The sequence below is a fragment of the Strix uralensis genome, chromosome 8 (assembly GCF_047716275.1).
Source record: "Strix uralensis isolate ZFMK-TIS-50842 chromosome 8, bStrUra1, whole genome shotgun sequence".
NCBI lineage: Eukaryota > Metazoa > Chordata > Aves > Strigiformes > Strigidae > Strix > Strix uralensis.
In genome coordinates this window covers 13,725,676-13,747,513 of record NC_133979.1, presented here as the reverse complement: position 1 = coordinate 13,747,513, position 21,838 = coordinate 13,725,676, and the positions used below count along the sequence as shown (strand labels likewise).

Here is a 21,838-nt window from a genome sequence, read left to right as displayed (position 1 = left end):
TTAGAAAAAAACAGTAGAACACTGTGAAAAAAGAATAAAAAGAAAAATGCATTTTGGTTGAACTTTGTAGGCTAGCTTCCATGGCATGTGATCTGAAACAGTGAAGGTTTTCGGACATCCTTGAAAATCCTCTGCTCTGGACTGCCTGCCTTTTTTGTTATACTCATGCCCCTTTTCCTCAGATGACTTCGAATAGGGAACTTATATTTAAGACACCTACTAGGTGCTTTACGTTACCTAGACAGGATCAGTTTTGTCTTGCTTGACTACCAATGTATTGCTCTTCTCTATTACTTATTACCCTCCTACATACTGTCACCTGAAAAAAAGCTTTAAAGGATGAGTCAGATATTAAAAACAATCAGGTTTTTTTCTCCCTTTCTTAATTGCCAGAGGGCCATATATTCAAAGGTATTTACATTTCCCCACGTTAAAACACAAGTAGGTGCCTACTAAATTTTCAGATGCACTTTTCTGTGCAGCTGCCTTGGAAATCACTGAGAAATAAATTTAAAAACAACAGTATCTACCTGCTTACTACAGCTACCATTGTGCATTTCATTTCATTTCATTTCATTTCATTTCATTTCATTTCATTTCATTCTATTTCATTCATCTGAAATACCCAATTCCCACAGAATCAGGCAGCTTGCAACTGTTGGTTGTGTGAGCAGGGCTTTCAGTCCTTGCATTTCCAGTATGAGGTCTTTGTTAAAAAGCACCCACTTGCTGTCCTTAGAGGCAGGTGGGTGTTCTGTAACTGACTATGAAAGAAATTACAGAATATTAAACTATATCCCCAGAACATGATTTTTTAAAAATTAATTAGAAAATTTCTAACTTATTGTTACACCTACTTTACCTTCCAGAACACAATTTAGAAACTCAATGCCTTAGTAGGAAAGTGATCAGAGGACCCTGTCATTCTTCACCCTTCATTCTTCAGTCAGTTTATCTTCCCTTGTAAATACATCCCCGTGAGTTACATCACAGTTCTTCATCTCAGCCAGGTGGCTGGAAGGATCACTATTATTTATTCCTGTCAGGTTCACAGATGTTTCATCGGCACCCAAAGTCTCCACCCTTTGTGCATGCCTCATGCTTCCACCACTGAGCAGAAACACTGACAGGTAATCTTGGTCAAGGGGAAATTTCAGAGTCCTGATCTTTTGGCAGCTTCATCAGGTCACTGTTCTTGTTTAGAGCTCAGTGGAATGGATGTTCCATTTCCAAACAGCATATTAGTTATTTATGAATGCATCTGCGCACAATAACTCGAGGTTTAGAGAAGGTCATAAAATTCTCACTGATTAAAATGGGAATGCTGTTACAACCATACACCTTTGTCTCTTCTGTGCAAGTAAAGCAAAGAGAGAATTCCTAATGACTGCAGAGGAAGCTAGGTCAGACTTGAGTTCTTCTGTCTCTACTGTGTTTATTAGGCTCCTACCATCCGTGATGTAACATCTGTTCCAATCCAGAGAATAGGAAAGCTAATTTGACAATGTAGTCTCAAGTACACCTTGATACGGCGTGACAGGTCAGTTCCTCCTCCACTGAGAGCTCATCCAGCATCTAATTCCCACACCAGACTTTTTGCTGGCCTTATGCCCAGGACTGAATTTTACTTTGCATATTTAATCTGCCTGGTTTAGGACTGAAAACTTTTAGGCTTGATAGGACAAGTTAAACACATACCACCATTGCCATGTGCTGTTCCAAATCTGGGAAAAACTTTGCTCAGCCCTAAGTAGACTTAAAATGGAGAAATCAAACAATACCAATATGGCAACCCTATTTTCTTGTTTTCTATTTAACAATTCTGATTTTCTTTCCTGTGGCAAGGCAGGGACTGCGTGCTACTGCTAAACTCTACAAGACAGGATCACTTATACAATTAAACACTGTTTCACCTACAATTATTAGTGGTGCTTAGTCACATCACTGCAGTAAGCTGGCTAGAAAAGGTTACTGCTGAATCTTCATGGCAGTTAGGTGGGATTTAGACTCTAATATTCCTCTTAAAATCCAAAATCCACTCCTCTGAATTGTTAAGAAAGTGCATGACTGGAATCTCAAGGGACGTAAAGCTCACATGGGCCTTCCAGTGAAGAGCTGCTTCTGTTGAAAAAACTAGCCTGGGCAGGAATAACTCTCCAGAAGAAGGCAACTAAGGATTCTTTTAAAACCTTCTCTTCCTCGCTTAAATAGCTTCTCTTCAGATGCTTTGGCCATTGCTTATCCTGGGATCACAGACTGATCTGGATCTGTAAATAGCACCTTTGGGTAAGACATCACTTCCCTGAAGCTATTGGATCCCACCAGCTTTGACTGAGAATAAGAGTGCACAAGCCTCTGGTCTGTAGTTACTACCTTTGGTGGCTTTGCCTAAAATGGATTAGGAAACACATACACAGTTCTTTCAGTGAGCAGAATTATAGAGGCGGCAGCATCTTAATGGAGCATTAACATCTTCAGCCAGCACTGGTCAATGCTGGAGGGTAATAAAACCCACTTAGGAATGAACAGATTTCCAAAGCTGAAAACATGTGGTGTTATAATTAAAATCAGGAAGAAAAAATTAAACATGTTAAACTGCCTCTAGGTAAAGTCTCAGTCTTCTGTGTATATATATGATATTACAAATAACAAAAGCCAACAACTATTTTAGCCTAGCCCACACAAAAAAAAATGCAGTCGGAAGTATTACTGATAAGTTTTTCTGTTTTCCATCTGAATTTCCTTTCTTCGTTCGGATAACATCAGAGTGGCTGCTAATGTCAATGCTTAACAGTCTGTAAAATAGGCTGCTATAAATAAGAAACTAACTCTGCGTCCTGGGAATTGCAAACTTCCCCTTTACTCTCTGCTTTCTTCAATACATGCAGCTTAAACATATTCACCGCTGAAATAGTTTTAAAACCGTAAACCTAAATGTCTATTTTCTCTTAATTTCCCACGTATCTAAGTTACACATTTTGTGTTATCTAGTTCTCTTCGTTTCAAAACAGCTGTTGATCAAGTCTTACCTGTTTTGGCTTTGTCATTATTCTTCAAATTGTTGAGCCAAATAATGTATGTGTTTGTAAAATGTGTATTTACAGGACAATAATACAGGTTGGAAGGAACCCCAGTGGGTCATCTAGTCCAATATCCTGTACAAAGCAGGACTGGGCACGGGAAGGATGCCACTATGCCAGTCACTATGTTTGAGCTGTGTCATGGACCACATCAGACTGTATGATTAAACACATTGAGTTCACTTATCCAGGAAAACTGACTATAAAAATTTCCTATACAAGCATTCCTTCCAGAAAATAAATTATTTTGTTTCGCAGTATTTGGTGTATTCCAAAATGGAATGGTTTTTTTATTACAGAACTGTCCACTGCAGAACTGATAGGGAATATCTGGATCAGAATAGCTATTGAAGTCAACTGCCCTGTGCAAAAAAGTGTTCAGACCTACTTTTCAAATTTCACTATAGGTGCAAAGTAAACTTTAAAATAGATTCCCACAACTGTTCAACAATGCTTGGTCAAAAAAATCACTTCTCTCACCCATGAACAATAAAACATTAACATGCTTCTTGTATGAAAACCACATTTGTTCTGCTCCTTGCCGTACAGGCACCAGGGCTGCAGGCTTGTACCCGAGGCTGGCTGAGGAAGACAAGGATAGCCTTGGGAGCATTAATTTTAAAAGCCTACCTCTGCTGCGTATTTTGGCAGCATTCTCTAAATGCTGATAAACAACTGAACATGTACTTGTCTACATCATAAGGGTGGAGGGGGGGCATCTCCCTACTTAAATCCATAACGGAATCACATCTTTGATAGTAGATGTGTATTTTATCAGTTTAGTAAAAAGCAGATGAGGTAGACATTTCAAGTACCTGTGTTCAGGAAAAATAGAACACGTTTTTCAACCTCAAAAGGACATTTTACATGATAATGTTTATAAAGCTGATTTTACAGAGCTTTCATAGCCAATAGTTCCACCCAGAAGATGGAAGTACGTTGAACACCTACATTCATCAGAAGGAAGTACAGACAATGTACAGACATTGTAAGAAAAACAGTGTAAGCACTGTTCAAGCAATGCACGAATATTTTCTAACATACAAACACACAATGTCAGTTTCCCCCAAAACTAATGATAAAAGAGTGCAAAGCACATATCCAGTTCTGATCTATAGACTAGGCAAGTCCCTTAAGGAGCTAATGAGCTATAAGCTTTCAAGAAAAGACTGCATGTTTTGCCATTGCATAGATTGCATAGGAGATGGAGCAGAAACACAGCAGAAGTATTAAGTGATGCCTGCTAGCTGATGTCTGCAAGCAGTTGGTGCCTGCAAGTTGAGGCCTGTAACAATAAAGTGATCCATTATACCTTAAATATTAAGAAATTGTTTTACCAAACAATGTTTAACTTTGTATTTAACAAGGCCTGAGTGATTAAAATGTACAGAGAAAATATCCTAACCTTGAGAATAGATACATCCTGGCAGAAATGCTCAAACAAGGTGGCTAAGAAAGAACATCTTGGCCAGACAACAGAGTTGGGAAATATCCAAGGAGAAGAAATTGTCCTCAAAAGACTTGTGACCATAAAACGGAAAAAGGAGTAGGGGGCTAACTCCCTGAACGACCACCAATGACCACCCGAGACCCCCGCGAATGTGTAGTGTAGTTTTGCAACACCAGCATTATGTAAATGTAATAGATAGGCAGAAAGGTGGAGACTTCTTGGAAAATGTATGCATATTCATGTCTTCAAGGTATATAAAGGATGAACTTTTGTTTTAGTGTATGCACATTAGGTGGAATGATCCCCCGTGCATACAGCGCTGCAATACAGAATGCCTGCCTTCTAAAGCTTCAAACTAAGTCTAAGAGGGTTCTTTTGAGACTGAATTTACAGTAACATAAGGAAGGGCAAGGAGAGTCCACATCAAGTGAAATAAGGCAGACCGTGAATGCAAAAACTTTGTGAAAGTATTTAGTATAGTTTAATTCTCCCTGGGGCTGTCACTTGCCTGATGCTTCAAAAAGGGAAACACTGTGGTAGGCACAGCTCACTGGAATAAGATCTTAAGAGACACAGAGAACTCCATTTTCCTCTGCATTGCACTGTGTTGGTGTATTGTACTGAATTCTTAGTTAGATGCATCCTTGCAATGTTGGCAAGGTAGATTTTAAAAGAAAATACAAATAAAACCAGATAATCATTCTTAAGCTTAAATAAGAAAAGTAATTGGGGATTTTCTTTTCTGCCACTCTAGAGTTTGCCTTCTGCACTTATTGTGGGGTTAGCAAAGGACACAAATCAGGACTCTCCCTTTGAGTATCATTTTTCTCAGAACTACATCATTTACTCTATTCTCAGGTCAGGACATGGGTGCATAAATTATCTGCATGTATCTCTTTTGGGAACTTTGCAGAGGAGAAGGGTTTGGGATATGTGATTTTCATATTTGCTACAGCCTCTAGAAAAAAAGCTCCCATAATATTTCCAGAAACTATTATTGGATTATTTCCCTTTTAGGACAAGAAGGATCAGTAGGACTGGATATTTCTGTAGCTGAACATAAGGGACAGTTTGCCATGACAGAGAAGAGAAATATATAAAAAGAAATATAAACAACCCATGTAAATGGGTTTACAGATGTGCCAGCATATACACCAGTTAACTGCATTGATGGAATTTTTCTTACTTCTCTGTAAAGTATTGATTAGAGAATAAAAAGAATGCTTTAAATATCACTTCCTGAGCAGGTGCAAACTGAGGTAATTCACTGAAATTCATCTAACTATGCCATTTATTCCAGCAGAAAGATCTTTCCTGTGTGCAGATCTGTTTTATTTCAGGATATATACTGTCAGTTTTGTAAATTTAACTAAAGGGGTTTGGATTAACATAATCTTTCATCCTAATTCTGAAAGCCCTTATAGAGGAATAAATCCTAATACTTAAAGAAAAGCTTTCCAGCATTAACATTTAAGAAGAGATTCTATACAGATGAGGTAGTGGTTCAGGATATGTTCTCAGACTCAGGATAAACCTGTGGTTTTATTCTTTCAAATTGTACTGCAGAACTCAGAAGTTTGTAGAAGCTGCAACAAACCAGGGAAGCGTAAGATGAGAACAAACTGTAAAGTGCAGAAACTAATACAGTTCATAAATGGTGTCGTGTCAGTATTTTCCAAATATTGCTCATATAATGGAACTAAAAAGCAATAATTTAATTAAAAAGGTCAAGCAATTTACCTTGCATAACTGTGTCTTCCTTTCATAGTATGCGATCACAGGTCTTGATGCTTGGTAATAGCTTTCGATTCCTTCCCTGATGGTTTCAGCATTATCAGAGTGCTGACTGCACTGATTTCTCATCAGAAGGCGACTGCTCATGGTTTCTGCAGAGCAGTCCAGGCAGAACACAAGTTTTGGTTCCCCAATCTACAAAGAAAAACAGTAAGTATTCAAACTACTGGCCTGGTAAAACTGATTTGGTTTGGAAAATTTTAAAAAGAAATGTTACCAAAGGAGTCATCAAGGAATTTATTAGCAAATTACTTTTCTATTTGTCTATGCAGAAATTATGCTTATTAACGAACACCTTGTAGCAGCACTTAAGAGATCCCAATATTCAGGATCAAGGCTGTGCTTGATTGGGCTCTACACACACAGAGAAAAAGAGATATGATCTGAAAAATACTGGGTAATTGGATTGAAGATCATCAGTTCGTTCATTATTTGCAACTGTTTGCTAAAAGCCTGATGCAAACAGCACTGGACTCATGGAATGCTTTACAGTTATTTTTCTAGCCTTTGCTTTGTTCAAGCTGTGAAAAGTAAATTTTCATTCAGGGAGTGGTAAACTATAGCTTAGAATTTCAAGAGGCAATAGAAGGAAATGTCCAAATTAAAGTGTGCCCACCTGAAACAGAAATGAATATCAACAAACAGGCTCAGGAACACCATCAAATGCTTCTTATTGGACATAGACACAGAAATACATCCTGTGAATTACTTTACATCACACACTATTTTATGTCAATATTTGCAGTGTGACTCTACATCATTACTATGTGTGGTATAAAGGAAGGATGTGATCTATTTCTCTTTATTTTCAAATAGGTAATTCCCAAATTCTATGAGAAACCCACCATTTAGTGCTTTATGACTAGTGCCAAACTAGTCATAAGGGAGAGTCTGCCCTTTTCTATAAAGAAAATACATATGGATTTATTTACTTTTATTCCCAGGTGTTGGCAAATATAGTAAATAATTGTCTCTATCTACATTTGACTGTAGATATTGCAGCACTTTATGGGTGAAAAAGAACTGGCAAGAAAGAGCAAAATGTTCCTTGTGTTTTAGGAGAGAGCCAAAAGTTCTAAACAAAAATTCCCATCGTTCTTTCCCCAAGATACTGAAAAATATGTGTGTCATTTAGCATAAATCTTGCAATATACTCTGTCATGCACCCTGCTCAGGCACAGCTCTCTCTGACACAAGGTTTTGTCTGAGCAATGACTGTTGGGCTGAGTCTAAAGGGATAAACTCCACTCTATCAAGTAAAATAAAGATGTTAAAGGATCAGAGAAAAGTAATGTGACAATTTTTCCATGCAGTTCTGTATTAAATCCTTCAATGATGCTCTCGGGCTTTTTCTCATTCTTTCCCTTTCCAGAAGGGATTTGGAGAACACCTTTTAGGAAAGAGTGAGAAGTCCTGAGAAAAGACAATTGTTCTTCACACTAGTGACCATTAGAAATTCATGCTTTTACCATGGCTACAGCAAAGAAAGTCTAGAGGACTGATATATAAAAATTGCCATTGCTACCTCTGTTGACAGCTCTTAAAGGAAGAAATATTCCAAAGGTAAATATTTTATGTTAGGCCTTCTGCATTTGACTGAGGTTGTCTGGACTATGTTGACCTTTCTACTACCTTAATGACTTTCTAAGAGACAGCTGAAGCCAAGGGATTATGTCGGACAGTTCAATGACAGGCTTTTATCCATCCATTTTTTCCACACAGCTCAGAAAACACTAATGCTATTAGAAGCAGCAGTATTGGGTTTGGGGATTAAAAAGCCAACGAGGCAGTTTTAACAGACTTAGATAGAAAAGTTAAAAAAGATGTGGGCTTAATCAATGATTTAAACAAATGTCTTTTTTGTATAATCAGACTAGGATGGTGAGAAGCTATTTCATCCAAGCTCCACATGAGGAATTCCATGGTCTATTCTAAATTATAATAGAATAAATGAGGAATGATTGCTTTCATCAGTTATAGTCACATCATCACCTTACAATGAGGATATGAAGGAGTCTACTGAGTGATAGAATCAGATAATAGTATCCTGTTTGATAGACCAGGCCTGATTTGCTTTTGAAAAATCTATATGGTTCTCTTTAAAGGTTCAATGTTGCTATTCTCTGGAATTCAAAATGTTACAGAAATGTCATTCGTCTGAGTTAAAAATTGCAGAAAGTAAACGTAATGCCCCTATCAGATAGTACAGCAATTTTACTACTGTGTTGTTGGGGTTTTTTTAAATTACAGTTTTCCTGACAGAATTTAGCTTAAATAATGCATGCCGTGGGAACAGCTGCAGGAAGCCAAACAAGTCTAGTGTACTGGGTCTTTACTCTGTCTTATTGGGTATCTTCCACCTGGTGATGTGGAACTTATAATTTAATATTGTTTTCTACTTATCACGTAGCAGAAAGACCGAGGAGGGAACAGAGACATGTGCTTCTCTAGAATTACAGCTAGGTAAAAGTACAATTATATAACAGAAAGGAATTGGGCAAAATTGGCTGGAGAATAACGTGGTTTTACATAGCTGATTCTATTGAGGGCTGTCAAGCTTTTAAGTATAAGCACTATTCCCAATGTCTTCTAAAGAGAAGAAGCTCTTTGTTAACAATTATAATGCTTTTTACACATCATGTAGATATGTAGCATTATTCATTTGCACTTTGCTGACATTAATTAATAAAGCCTGATGTTCACCTCTTTTCATTCAATTATAATGTAGGAAGAAATTCTCATCGCCCTTTAGAAAGAACTGAAAAGCATTATGTCAGTAATGACTCATTTAAAAAAACTTCACAGACTTACCAAGTAGCTTACAGCCAGCCAAGTTCACCCTGTGAAAACTGAAGTGGATACATGGATACAACAGGGATGACTTAGCACATTCAAAATTATCAGCTGGGGGTCCTTGTATTTTATTCCAAATGTGAAAGGCAGCTCAGGACTACAGGATCTTTTGCTGCTGCAGTGTCTACAGGATCTGAAAGGGGCTCTGTTTTTGCACTGTATGCATCAAGACTTGTTTGCTTGGCAATGCCTCAGTCCAGGACACTCCAATCTCTAAGTCCTACTTTATAGCATACACCAAGACAGGACACGTATGCCTGCCAGAAAAGCAGCACTGCTGAAATAGTTTTTCCTTCTACACAAAAGGAAACAAATCTCCAAAGTCTTTTTAATAGTCTGTTGCACTTTAGTAAAGGAACTAACAGATCAACACTTCCGTGTATGGCTTCTATAGCAAATCCTATTGCCCACTACTTTGTCCACCTTCTGATACCTAAATCTTGCTAGGCTTTTGTGGTAATCAACTAAACAAAGCAGCTAAAGATTCAGGGAGAAAACAGATGATTTCATTAAAGTTTTTATTGCCTTTCAAACTTGTATAGGACATTTGTGGAGTGTAATATGATCGAATAGATACTTAACTATTTCCCCTAGTTCACCACTTCTTTTCTCCTAAACCCTGGCAAATTCATTCATAGGCCTTATATAGAGTATTTTCTGCAGATTGAGAAATGTACAGCTGAGACTTCTCAGTAGGTCTTAGCACATGCTGCGGAAATCAATAACTCTCTGAACTGCCACGCAGTCACTTGCAAAACGCTCTTTTTATGGCTACGCCACCTGTTACTCATCACAAAAATTAAATCTGTGTTTTGCTGTTTCTAAGTGGCAGCAAGCTTTAGCAGAGCCAGCTCAATAGTAAGAGATATTAACTGTGAAGATACATGTTTTCATGAACCTACATCAAATAGTGCTTGATGAGATTTCATGAGAAGTATAGCAGCCATCCACTAAAATTAGAAAACAGATTCTAAAAATGGTGCTTTCCACTAAATGTGAATTGTTCCTGGTTTATATTAAATTTGGGTAAAATCAGCCTTTACTTCTCCTGGTATTACAGAGTCTGTGTAGGTGAAGGCAAAACCTAGAGTTGCTACAATGATGGGGTGCCAAAGTTTCAGTGATCAGCAGCACAACACCGTTGGATTGGCTCTTTACACATCCCCGTTACAATCAGCTGAAGATGGGGACCCAAGCAGCATCAGAAGTACAGTCGTATCTTAATAGGAGTTATAACAGCATTACAATTATATGGTCACCTTGTTCTCAAACTCTTCTGCTTCCTTCAGCTCCCGGGGATACCCATCGATCAGGAATCCTTTTGTGTCCCCTAACTTGGAAACCATGGCTTCCTTCAGCAGCTCTAGGACAATACCCTGCATTGGAAAGAAAGGGAGTTACTTGCTTAATTAATAAGAAAGACTGATACCTTTGTTTGTTACACTGACTTCAGTCCTACACCCTTGAGAACTGGTTTTGCTAAAAGCAGGTCCTGTGAATGCAGGTGTTCTTCCTGTCCTGCAGGTAGCTGCACACCCTACTTTTTCTTCTCTCGGGACCAGCTATATGCTACACAAATCTAGTGTTGCAACCTATCCAAGAGTTCCCAAAGTGATCTCTAGATAGCTGGGAATATTTCACAGTTTCAAAATTAATGTGAATACCTGTGAAGCTTTGGAGTACTGCTGCAGCATTTTCCAATCTGAGTGCATTTTGCTATGTCATTGATATAATTATATTACATGGAAAGTGGTAAGAGACACCATCTGACCAAACACACCGAAGAACAAAGCAATCACAATCAAGCCTCAGCACAGCTTTTAGTTTCCCCTGAGCAGCACTTCCCAGTATCTTTCATTAACGAACACATCCTACAATCTAGCTGTACTTGCTGAAGACCTGCCAAGAGTTGGGGCTGCAGACCTGCCATGTAAAAGACAAGTCCAGCTGAGAACAACAAACTCTGTCTTCATAGTCTCCATTAAACTTTAGTCCAGCTACTCTGGGATGTCAGCCAGATCTGCAGGGAACTGCCGCAGGTATTGTAAATCAGAATAGCTGCCAGGAAGACCAGCTCTGAATCTGAAATGTGAAGCTATAAAATGGACATAAAGTTTCTGTTTCCCATACCTATTCTTACATTTTGCAATGCATAACACAGCACCTGTCTCACTGGATTTCATGACTAATTTGTTGCCTATTTGAGTCTGAAATGTAAAGAAATGCTGGCATAGAAAGGGGAAAGAAGTGCCACAGATCTGGTAAGGAGGAAACTTCTCCCTCAAGTTGCAGATTGATTTTACTTAAATGGGAATCATCAGTTCTAGTCTATTATTTTCACCCTTTTACACAATCTACCTACCACTGCCTTGTTTAACGATTAGGACCCCAAATAAAACCATTGCTTACGCCAGGCACAGGTTCACCACATTCCATGATGTCTTTGATCAATTTACTTCTCTCCGATAATGACAATAACTCATTTTGGAGAAGGTCACCAGTGGACAGGTGAGTAAATCCATATTTCTTGGCTAACTGTTCGCATTGGCTACCTTTGCCAGAGCCAGGCCCACCTTTGTGAGGGAAAAATATCTAGAATTAGAAAAGAAGAAGTATCTACCTTTTCTCAAACTATAGCAACCAAGAAAATGGGAGGAAATTGATGAGACTGCTTATTTTTTTTCGCAAAGACACTCTATACAGTAGAAAAAGTTATATATTTCCCTTCTAATACACTACACCGCTGACTCAAAAATGCATACTGAAGTCAAAGGAGTCACAACAGTGTGAAATCTCTTGCAGAAGAGAACCTGTTCCTAAAACACCACTACTATGTAAAGGAAAAACATGAAACAGACAGCCAGTAGGGAAGGGTATTTGACTCAGTATACGTTCAGCTTGATAGCTGCAACAAATATTAGCAAACTAATGTTCTCTGCATCCTTGCGAGGGAAATATTTTGCCCCCATTTATGGAATAGAAAGGAAATGAAAAGAGATAGTGAAACCTGCCTCTGTTATGTGGGATGCATGTAGGTGTCCCAGTAACTAAACCCTCCTGCACTGTGGTAAACGTAAGAGCAAAATTTCACCATGCTTGCACCCTCTCCCTTTGAGATGGAAAGCTCACATGATGGTATGTCTGCTGATAACTGAGAGCCAGGTGTTGAAGCTGCTGAATGCTGAGGAAGGCTCAGTCATGCCATTCCCTGCAGCTGTGGTACTGCCTTGCTCTTCATGTGTGCTGCAGGGCAGTGCAAGAGGAAAGTGCTCAGCAACAAAGGGCACAGGGAGGCCTTGTCACCACCCGCTCTTCTACATCCACAACTGTACTCAGCTGGAAAAACACCTCTGAATCAGGCCGAGAGTCAAACAACCAGAGGGATGAAGGGCAGTTTCAGCCCACAGGGTGCTCAGGTGAAGCTGCTCAAGGGATTTTTCCCCCAGGCTGAAGAGAGGGCACCGGCAGCTGGCCCCTCAGCTCACCACAGCTGCAGGCTGGGTGCCCCCATTTCCTGAGTGCCTGTGGGGAGACAGAGATGGCAGGAGAGGAAGGGCAGCAACTCAGGCGAGTGCTGCAGGTGTTCTCCTGTCAGAAATGGCACCTCAAGCTTCCCTCTGTCCTTTGACAGGAGAGCTGCCACCACCTCAAGAGTCCCAAAACTCTGCCTCTCTTGGATGTCTCTCTGGCAAGCACCCTTTTTCTGGGGCTATCTCAGAGGTTCTGGACACAGCCTTGCTCTGCAGGTTGCCCTGTCCCACCTCCTCAGTGGAGGTGGCTGCTTTTCCTTCCTCACCCTGAAGGCCGACCATGTGAAACAGCAAATGTCTCTTCAGCCGCTTGCTGAGTGGCAGCTGCCACTCCAGCCCACCTGGAGAGATGGGAAGACCACAGAAATTGCTGGAAGATACTTCTCAAGGATCCTGCTCCTACGGCTGTGACTTCTAGAGCTGCTGGCAGGGCTGAGGTGAGCACCCTGTGAGGGCTGAATGGGCTGGGGAGGGCTGAGGGGCCATGTTGGTGCTAGGGGTGGGGGAAGCCAGGAAAGCAAATTTTTGTTGTGACAATATCAGGATTTGGGGAGAAATTTCAAGGTGTGTAGCAGCATTTTTACAGTCTTTGATGGATCTGTTCAGAAGATCTACTGCAGCAGGAGGTAATTACACCCCTGTAGGGAGACAGTGTTGAAAAATCAAAAGAAGAGGCAAGGCCAAAATAAAAAACCCCACCTTTTTACGGTGAAGGTTTTTAAGCATGTGACTTCTGTATTTATCAATTGTTGGGACTTACACAGCTCTATTATGTGGATTTAAGATGCTAGAAAATGTGATTTTTCTTTTTGTTATTCCTGTATTTGTTCATAGAAAGATAAACAAGTTCACAATAGAGTGAATTTGACACCATCTCCTCCTGACTTGAACTTTCTTTTAACTTTTGAATTTAATTTAAGAAATAATTGCTCTGAGCATATAATTTTCTGAAAAGTTGCAGTACTGTAGCTGAGAATAAAAATTGGGTCATAAGGCAGCAGTGTTAAAGGAATGATTTTGTCTACTGTAACCTGGAGTCTTTTATTTCAGCTTCACAAAGACAATTATCAGCCCACGGTGTGAGAATCACACTTGTGCTACAATTTTAGCTAGAAATATCTTTGTCACAGTCTCATTTTCTTGCCAATGTGGGTTGCATGTTGTTTTTCTATTGCTTTAATAAAACACTTTTCTTTTGTAAAAGCACTGATGGAAAGAAAACAAGGAGTAAATAAGAGGGGCTACAGAGAAATAGATGCAGAGAAATTATAGGCAAATTATCTATAATGAGACTATTAAATATCTGTAGTGGCAATTAATTTTATTTCTGGTCTATTTTGGTTTTTTGGATTAGTGAGTTTGTGTGTGCACGTGCTTGTTTACACATTCTGTCTCCTGGCCTTGAATATACTTGAAGTGTGGTAATTTAATCCTATGTATTTGCTGTATATACACAGTATTAGAAAAAAACAGCTATAAATATAACTTTATTCTGTTTCTTATATAACTGTTTCTCCTCTGAATGTAGAGCCGAAACAGAAATTTCATAATGTCCCTTCATATGCTGAATAAAACTTTTTAGAAATAACAATACAGGACAATTTTTGGTTGTTTAGCAGGTAAATATTCAGAAAAGTTGATGTGTAGTATTCTAAAAGAGAACACTGTCAGAATAATGCAATATGGAGGGCATACACCATAATGAGAATTACTGTGCCTTCAAAACATTAATTAAAATTGACCATGTTTATTTTGCATAGAAGAGTTCCAACAAAGCTGAGATTAAAATGCTGAGCCTTTTAAATAGGAAAAAACATAATTAAATAAGTTATGTGTTGAAAATGGTAATTTTTATGGCCACTGCTCTTAATTTAGTATCCCTTGATGAGTAGCAAAGCATCCTCCTGCTTGACAAATGTATATGACCCACTTTATCAAGTCTTGTGGTTTCTTACAAATGAATGAGACTGCAGTTCTTGCTTGGCCTGATCTGTGAATAGGCTGAATGATGCTGGGAAATTCAGCATTGAGGGTCAAACACATACTCAGCATTTATGCCAGTATTAATTTACATGCCTGAAGTTCAAGTATTAGTTAATGTCTTGTCTCCCTCTGAAGGCCAGTATTTAATGTGACTGAAAAAAGAGCTATTTAGCTGGGAAAAAATGTGAAAGTACATTTCCTTACTAATTAGATACTTCCTTCCTGCTCAGGGTATATAGTTATAGGACTGCTATGTAAGCATTTTTAACAACAAATTAACCCTGCAGTCATGAGGCTTACTATAAATTTGTAGTGTTGAAAAAACTGTATTTAGTTCTTTTAGGGTCTCATTTATGAACTCTAAAAAAACCTTTAAAAAATGAGAAAAATTTAATGTACTTGGCAAAGTTTATAAGGAACAACAGCTGCATGTAAAATATAACAAAAGCTAGCACAAAAATATTTTCAGTTAAGAAGGCTTCACTGCAATTTGTTATGCTGTTCTTCAAACAGAAAAAACTTGAGGCATTGAAAAAGGTAGTGAAGTTTCCCAATGGCTCAATTGTTAAGAGGAGGAAAATATGTCCCCACTTTGGTTGTGAAGGCGTAAAATTCTTTGTGAACATTTGTCATTTTTTCTGTATGCTGTCATCTTTTATTCTGCCTACATTTATTTTGGAAAAAAAGATTGTGTTAACCAGTGACAGACTTATTCACAGTAACCTGTTGTTCAGATTAATCATATTGTCTTGTGACTTTCATGTATGACATGAAGGTAAAGAGTTAAAGCCTAGAAAATGGCCACAGGAATTATGAGTGTGCTGTAACTTGTAGGAGAATGTAGAAGAACTACCAGCAGTTCTTCAATGTTAGCATGCTTTTGTATCATGCTAGTATTGCTAAGTGCAGTACATCTTCCTTTAAAGATCATTCATTAACTTAATAACAAATGGCAGACTAAGAAATTAAGCACATTGTATCAGTCAGTGAGATTATTCTTGGAAACTGAATCCTTTGGTGTCCCTTTGTGCTTCCTGACACGAACAGGAAGCAAGTATCTGAAAGTATCTGGAACCAGGGTACTAGACAGAGCACAGAAATCAAATGCAGGTCTGTATGTGACAACTGCCCAAGCAGCACTTCTGAATGTTTAACTGCAGCCTGCCTCAGATCAGTGAAAGATCTTAGCTTAAGAAATTGAGTCTCTTACACCTGCTCTCCCTCATGCCCCAGTCCCCCCCCAGACTATGAAAGACCACAAGCCTAGGCATGTGATTCAAATGTACCCATCTGGCCTAGAGCACATCATCACAAGCAGATGAATTAATGATGCTAGAGGGAGCTAGGACTGCCGCTGCGAGCGAGCAGGGACAGGAACAAGCAATATGAGCAGTTCATGAACCAGCTTTGCTGCCAGAAATATTAATAAAGCAGAAGTGTCATACAGACAGACTGGGATGTCTCTATTTTAAACTTGCCAAATCTTATGAGTTTATCATATACCAAAATACCATGATCATTTACATAAAATGTCAGCAGCAGGATTTACAACAGAGTCCCACCATTCATTTTAAAATGTTTCAATTTCTAGACCTTATTTTCATAATAAGTATTATTCCTGTATCATGGAAAAGTGCTTGCAGGGGAAACTTAGCTGTACAATGGAACCTCAGAAGTCAGAATTGAAATCAAAATAACCCCAGTCAAGCTATCCTTATATTCAAGCTATGATTTTGGAGGACTTGATCAATTTGGCAATCCTATCAATGTTACTTGGATGATGTATACATCTAGAAATAAGCCTTAGCTTCAGAATATGGCATTTGAAGGCTTCTCAGTAGCACCTCATCTGTTCAAGTATGACTTTAGTCTGAGTGAAACCATATAGGAATGATGCTGTTACTTAAACACAACAACAAGAAAATACCCTCAACACTTTTTTTTTTTTTTTTTCCCCCCTGAAAGATTATTTTAATCAGAAAACAACCTGGAACACATGTTGGCAGAGTGATGTGATGTTCTGGGACATCACTGAGTTTCTGTCCCTCTTAAAGAAAACATGGAGTTCATTTCATAGAAAGTCAGAGAAAGCAGCCTTCTTCAGCTTTAGAGTTAGTGCTTGGATTGATTGGGTTTTTAATTATCAGCGCTGCTCATCCTAGGTCTATCTGATTGTAGAAAGAGCTATATCTAATACAGGTATTGTAGCATAATTGAGGTTGGAAGGGACCTCATATGATAAAACCCTCTACTCAGAGCAGGGTTAAATTCAAAGTTAGATCAAGTCGTTCAATGTCTGAGATACCTTGAACAAATAAAGAGTTTTGGGTTTTGTGATGTAGTTTAGGGTTTTTTTGTATGCACAAGAAGCTAGTGTCTGCAGCTGATACTGTTTTACCTGTAAGTGTAGGTGGTAATATCTTCAGAGTGTCAGTTGAAAAGCTGGTCTTGTTCACATTGAGCTTAAACCCTTATCAGCTTTGGTACATCAGCCAGAATATGACAAGGATTCTGCAGAGGAAATTGGTTACACTGACTAAGCTTTAAACACCACATTTAAGATTAAGTGGGGAGCTGGTCTCTGATTCAAAGTGCAGAAAGATTCCCGAAAAACTTTCTGCTTCGGTTTCAGCCCCAACAAAAGCCAAGTATGGCTATGTTTTATGAAACTTCCATAGAGGATAGGGTGGAATAATGCTCCCAGTAATTTTGTTATGTATGACAATTCTCTGGATGTGATACAGGGTATCACATTAGTTAAGAATGATAAAATCATACATTGTGATTAAGATTTTACTTTTCATGTTGCTCTGATTTAAAAAGGGTTTTTTTTGGTTGGTGGGGATTTTTTTGTGTGGTGTGTTTTTTTTAGTGACTGGCAATAATTATCTAAGTTTTGGATATCAGAACATCCCCCAAATTTATCTTTGCATCTGTTTAATTTTTTATTTTTCTCTTTAACTTTATAGGCCAAATTTAACTTGGCTTTACCTCTTTTACTACCCTGCTGTTATCTCCCATATTTTTGACTTGCTGGTTCTATGTCTCCACTTTGCTGTCTGGATAAAACGTTGACATTGTTGTTTAATTAATCCAAGTTGACTGTTATTCCAATTAATTCCTACATTAGCTCTAATGTAAATCTTTGCTAATTAGATTTTTTTTTTTTTCTTTCCCTCTTTGGACAATTTTCAAGGGAAAATAGTGGGGGAGGGGACTGTCTGCTTTTTTTCCCTTTGTCTTATAAACAGTATCTCCTCGGCTATGGCAGATGGTGTATTTATTTCAATTAGTTTGTAAACTAGTTCAGATGCACATCTTCAGAACTCTAGTTTTAAAACATCTTTATAAGCATCTTATTATTTCCTCATAAATACATTTATGTAATGAATAAACATTCCTAATGACACCTGAGCCCTAGACAGTTTTTCCTGTTCAAGTATCTACAGCAGCATGCTCCAACCCATCTTCTCTGCTTTCTTTCTAGTCAAGGTATCATAGGCTGAACGTTTCTAGTGCTGTCCACTGCAATGGCATACTTAGCCACTGAGAATTTGTGGTGCTGCTTTTTTTCTTTCCCTCCCACCTGCCACAGTTTTGTTCTGCTCCTGTGAAGCTTCTTCAAAGTTTTCTTTTGTCCTTGTACAATTCAGCGATCAGACTTCAGCTCGACTGACACGTGAGACAGCCTTACTGCCTAGGCAAATGGTATGCATTTGGCTAGTGTGTATAATGTTAAACCTGGGGTGCATGTGGGTCAACAGGTGGTTCAGGCAGACTTACCTGCCTGAAAAGACCATAAGGAAAAAGAGCTTGTGGCCACTCCAACCTAGCACCAGCAAGAAATCTGTCTCTCTGGGAAATACCATTTACTTTCACTACCTAGATGGAGTAAAATCAAGATTTTGCAGCCAAATAAGCAACTGTGAAGATCTCATGTTGGTCACAAAAAACCCCCCAAACAAACCAAAAGAACCCCACAGAAAAAAATATACCCTCACTCTTCACATCAGATTTAAAGAAGCTTTTCAGTAGTGGGAGGATGGCGGGTGCGGATGGGGGTATTTTGGGGAAAAGTATAAATTATCCTATGTAATTTGTTGAGAAGTAACTCATGATTGGACGTAGTCAAACTTTTCATTAGAACATTTTCACCAAAGAAAACTTAAGACTTTTGATTAAGCAGAATTTTCCTCTGTTCCTAGAAAGCATTTAGTAGAAAGCCTGAGATGGATTTAAGAGCAGGCATAAATAGGGAAAAGGTGTGGTTTTGGTTTTAAGCTGTAAGATGGCTAGTAGTAAAATAATAAATGAAAATTAAAAACCTCTCTTTGCAAAAGAAAAAGCAGTCTAGAGGTAAATGAAAGCTATGCCTTACCATGGACAATTTCAGAAGCAAAATTCCTTGAGTGTATTCACTTTTTTAAAAAAAAAAAATCTGTGTTTGTACAAGCACAAACGTAACTTTCCAATAAGATATGTGAGGCAGAGAGAAGGAAAATTTGTCACTGTAGCAAGCAGCAGGAAGATATACTTCAGTAAGCATGGAATTACAGTTTGCTTAAAGACTGAAAATTGTTATGCATCTTTCCCTTAAGCAAAGTATCCAATGAACTCTTCAGTAACCTAATTTTACTTTTCAAACACGTAACATTCACCATAGGCTTTCAATAAATTGAGTCAACTTGTATTTGGTATAAGATAGGGCGAGATAAAAGTACAACACACAAACATGCTTTTTTTTCACCAAATCCTCTAGGTTGGAAGGAACCTCTTGGGATCATCTAGTCCAACAACAATGTTACACCAGGGTCAGCTAGAGTAGGTTGTTCAGGACTGTGTCCAGCTGGGTTTTGAGCATCTCTAGGGATGGAGACTCTACAGTCTCTCTGGGCAACCTGTTGCAGTGTTTGACAACCTCTGCAGTAAAAAAGTGTTTTCTTGTGTTCAGATGGAATTTAATGTATTTTAAGTTACCCCCATTTTCTCTTGTCCTGTCACTGGGCACTACTTAGAAGATTCTGGCTCCCTCATCTTCATTCCCCCCCATCAGGTACTTACACATATTGGTAAGATCCCCTGGAGCCTTGTCCAGGCTGAAGAATCCCAGTTCTTTCAGCCTCCCATCATATGAAAGATGCTCCTGTCCCTTAAACATCTTTGTGGTCCTGCACTGGACTCACTCCAGTAAGTCATTATCTTTCTTGTACTGGGGGGCCCAAACTGGACGCAGTACTCCAGATGCAGCCTTACCAGTGCTAAATAGGGAGGAAGGATCACTTCCCTCAACCTGCTGGTATTTTTTGATGCCTCCTGAATTCGGAATGAAACTTCCACTCATTTATACCTGATTTCAGAAGTCACTTTTTTTCCTTTAAGAAAAAGAATACAGAGTGACTTACCCAAACATGGGTAATTTTATGTTAAAGTATCTATGCTCAGGTACTTGGTACTTGAAAATGTGCTCTGTATCGTAAAGCAGTTCTGAAAAACTCTTCTTGATACAAACCCAATTATTCTTTCCAAGTTACCAGTATTGAGCTTTAAACTGAAGCTTGTAAATCTTCTGGTTATAATTTGTTTTAAAAGGCTGTTCAAAGTTTATGCTAATTACATTAGTCACACTTATATAATATTGGATATTAACATGGCACTTTTCCTCTGTGGATTTCCAGAAAGCAAATATAAAGTAAACCTTGAACCTGCAAAGCCTCGGTGCATGCTAAGTATCATGAATGGTGACTAACCCATTGACTTTTTAACAGCATGTTGACACATGCAGAATTGCAACCTGTATCTACAAAAGTTGTTTCACAAATGAAGAGGTGAAGAGACTTGATTTTTTTTTTTTTATCTCAAAATTTCAACCTTTTTATAAACCTCAAAATTCTGAATTATAAATCCAATCTGGTCATATCTTAACTAATGCTGGTGAGGCAGCTTTCTGTGGGAGATCATGCAATGCTACTGTAACTACAAAGGAACTAAGGTGATTTTCAATGTGTTCACACTTAAATATAACTCCTGCTCTGAGTTGTACACAACTGTTGTTAGCATGATCAGACCGAGGTTAATAACAAGATATGAAATCCTAACTCTCTTTCAAAAAACTAAACCACCACTGTAGTGTAAATACTCTTAACCAAATTGTTCCGCTAAACTTTAAAAGAAATCATATAATCAAAACTAAATAACATGGAGATTTTCAAATGTAGCAGCTAAATTAGGAATCCTACTTACCGACAACAAAAATTATGTTTGATTTCTTCAGATCTTCTGAAAAGTCTAAAATGAAAATAAAGTCTTTAGTTGGCAAGAGCTACTAATTTTAATTTGAGCTACTTTCTACACTGAACTGTGTAATACTCATGCAAGGTGATCTCATTTTACTAGATTTACTTTCTACTATAATGCTTTGCATTCCAAAAGGAGCTATTATCTACAAACCTGTTTATCTCCCAGTTCTGTAGTTCTCACTGCAGAGATGATAAAAATATTTTACCTGAAAATTAGACCTTGCACATACACATCAGTTCTTTAAAAAAAGAGAAGGGGGGGTGGGGGGGGACACGACGATGACAAGAAGCAGATGCATCTTGATGTAATAATGTGCCTCCTGAGCCATTGCATTTTTATCTGACTACGTTATTACGTTATAATTGCTATGGAAGTTTGTCCACATCCCATTCAGATTTTGTATTTGGTGCACTACGTCTGAGATGTAGTCTTAAATTCCCCCGAGCCTCTAATTCAGACAAATAATAATAATCTTAACTGAAATCCAGGTATTACTGTCGCTTTAGCACCAAAACTACTGTGTGTTCTACAGCTTTGCCTTTTACTGAAATTGTATGTTTTAAAAAAGCAGTTCCTTCTAGTCTGAGTCCCAGTCATTAGCCTGATTATACCAGTACTGAAGGCGACCTTGCACCATCTAAGCCTGCTGGAATTTTATTATGCTTTGACTTAATCGCCTACAAGACACATTAATTTACCGCACATCATTTTGTTTTTTTATTGTGATGTGTACATCTCTTATTACACAATGTCACTAGCCATAAAAGGTTTTGATTAATCCTTTCATTTCTCTTAGACTCTTAGCAGCCCATACTTTCCAACAAGCTTTTTGTAACCGCTGATTTCTGAAA

General features: G+C 38.4%; 1 protein-coding gene across 1 annotated transcript in view; it reads right to left on the bottom strand.

Moving 5' to 3' along the window:
• AK5 (adenylate kinase 5) overlaps window positions 1–21,838 on the bottom strand; it is a 97,370-nt gene that overhangs the window by 4,946 nt on the left and 70,586 nt on the right. The window contains exons 10-13 of the mRNA XM_074876326.1: window positions 20,931–20,975; window positions 11,587–11,750; window positions 10,437–10,553; window positions 6,271–6,459 (exon numbers count right to left, since the gene is read on the bottom strand). Of these exons, the coding sequence (XP_074732427.1) occupies window positions 6,271–6,459; window positions 10,437–10,553; window positions 11,587–11,750; window positions 20,931–20,975 (515 nt within the window). The remainder of the gene's footprint in view (window positions 1–6,270; window positions 6,460–10,436; window positions 10,554–11,586; window positions 11,751–20,930; window positions 20,976–21,838) is intronic.